Source organism: Austrofundulus limnaeus, unplaced genomic scaffold (genome assembly GCF_001266775.1).
Source record: "Austrofundulus limnaeus strain Quisiro unplaced genomic scaffold, Austrofundulus_limnaeus-1.0 Scaffold69, whole genome shotgun sequence".
In the NCBI taxonomy this organism is placed as follows: domain Eukaryota; kingdom Metazoa; phylum Chordata; class Actinopteri; order Cyprinodontiformes; family Rivulidae; genus Austrofundulus; species Austrofundulus limnaeus.
The window spans coordinates 1,865,226-1,867,258 of NW_013952471.1; the positions used below are offsets into that span (position 1 = coordinate 1,865,226).

General features: G+C 44.9%; 1 protein-coding gene across 1 annotated transcript in view; it reads left to right on the forward strand.

The window, feature by feature from the left end:
- Positions 1-2,033, forward strand: part of pnpla7b (patatin-like phospholipase domain containing 7b) — a gene marked incomplete in the record, with an annotated part of 120,415 nt that overhangs the window by 72,343 nt on the left and 46,039 nt on the right. Inside the window, 1 exon segment of the mRNA XM_014010478.1 lies at positions 601-783. Coding sequence (XP_013865932.1) covers positions 601-783 — 183 coding nt within the window.

Here is a 2,033-nt window from a genome sequence, read left to right on the forward strand (position 1 = left end):
GAGTATTTCTTTTCTTTAGTTGGAGGCAGACAGGCAGACGAGCAGGAGGAGTAGATCTTCCAGATGGGTTCACAGGACCAAGAACGAGTTTCACTAAGCATAGAAAGAACACAAGTAAGTACTCTCAGAGGATTCACGGGTTAGGCAGGCCAGGAACAAATACCATGGATATGTGTTGCTCCGGCGAGGTCCTGTTCTTCAGTGCCGTCTAATAAACCCCTGGTGCTCATCAGTGGAACCTGCTGCAGCCGCGCTTCTCAGGGCGTCAGCCAATCATGGATCAACAGGTGAAAAAACTCTAATTGCCACAGTACCCCCATCTCAAGAATCGCCTCCAGGCGATCGGGGGTGCTTCTCAGGATGATCTCTGTAAAAAGAAGAGATTAGTGAGCTGTAACTGTGCGTACGAACGGTTCTTGCATGAGGCCCATTGTTTCAAAACTGAACACTCCCCTCTTCACTAACCTGTGTAATACTCTACCCTGTGTGTACTTTTGTATGTAAGATGGATTGCTCTTGCAATTGGGACTGCAAATAGTTTAGTTGTACTTAAAGATTCTGGTTCTGATGAACTCTGTCTCCTCTGTGTCTCTCCTGCAGTTGGAGCGAATGTTGGAGAGCAGCGCTGTGCGAGCTCAGAAGCAGCTGGTGTTGCTGCACAGGGAGGATGGCCCTCCACCCAGCGGGACAGCAGAGTGGCTCAACATGCGGAGCTGGATCTGCAGACACCATCACCTGTCCTGCCCCCGCAGAGTCTTCTCCAGAAGGAGTCTACCAAAGCTGGTATTCATGAACGCCTGGTTGTGTGACACAATGGGGTCTCTAAGAAGCATGAATGTCTACATTACAGACATTAGAACAGTTGTCCTGTTGAGGACAATCATATTATCTATTCTATTCTAATATAATCTAATCTAGTGTGCCACTTAAGGTGGCAGCACAGGGTTTCCCCTACATGTAACTGATTGTGGCGCTCCGCCACGGTAAAATAAAAACCGCCACAKCTTCAGAATGAAGTTTTTTATTTTAAATTTATCAACGTAAAACAGGGGTTGATACAACCATTGTTTAGGTTGTCCGAGACAACTTTTCTTCGTTTCGGACAACCAGATCCCGCCTCCCGGTTGTCCGGTGGACGACCAAGAAAAAAAGACCTGGATTAAAGTTTTTCGCCGAGGGTGTTCGTCATTAGAAAAATTAAAGGGAGAAAAAAACTTGTTAAAACCATCTGGGGATTAAACTGACTGTTCTTTCACCCAATGAAGAGAGTGGCTAAAATTTTGACTGTGGTAGTCAAAGTTTTACCCAGAGCAGGGCGGGCCGTGCCGTCTGACAGACTGCACGCTGCCCTTTTTTTTATCTTCTTTCTCTGTGGGTGGGGGGTCAGCCTCACTCAGCTAAGGTGAACACCTCCTTGGAAAGCCGTCAGCGTCTCCTGGACTATATTCTACCAAGGATTATGTCGTATTTTATATATATTATATTTCTAAAAGTACCTCGCAGCATTTCCTCTTTAACCCTGTGTGTTCACGAGCACAACAAAACCCAGACAGATCACCTGACTGTTTTTAAAGTGAGGGGCAGTGACTGCAGCAGCTGCACCTGTCCATCTGAAGCGTGGCACGGCTCTGACCAGCCTGGGACTTAAAAGTCCATACATGTCAACCCCTTCAGACATGTACAATGAGCATCAAAAATCTGTAATTTGCGCAAAAAATCAYTATTAATCACACGCAGGTGGGGTGGAGGTGCAAGCGGACCGCAGCTGCGCGGGTGGGGCAACTTTTAAAGACGTGTCTACGTTTGAATTTCATTCTTTTCTAAAATCAGAGTTCTCTGGGTCAGCTTCAGGTGCTTGTAGTTAATCAAAGATATCTCCTAAATTTAACCAGGTGTTTCAATGCCTTTAAGTTACAGAATCATTTTAGTGGAGAAACTTGTCAGTTTGGTTAAGAAAAACTAAAAATAAATATTTTTTTCTTCTTTTTTTACTTCCTCTTCTATATATTTTTTAAATAAATATGTGACCCATC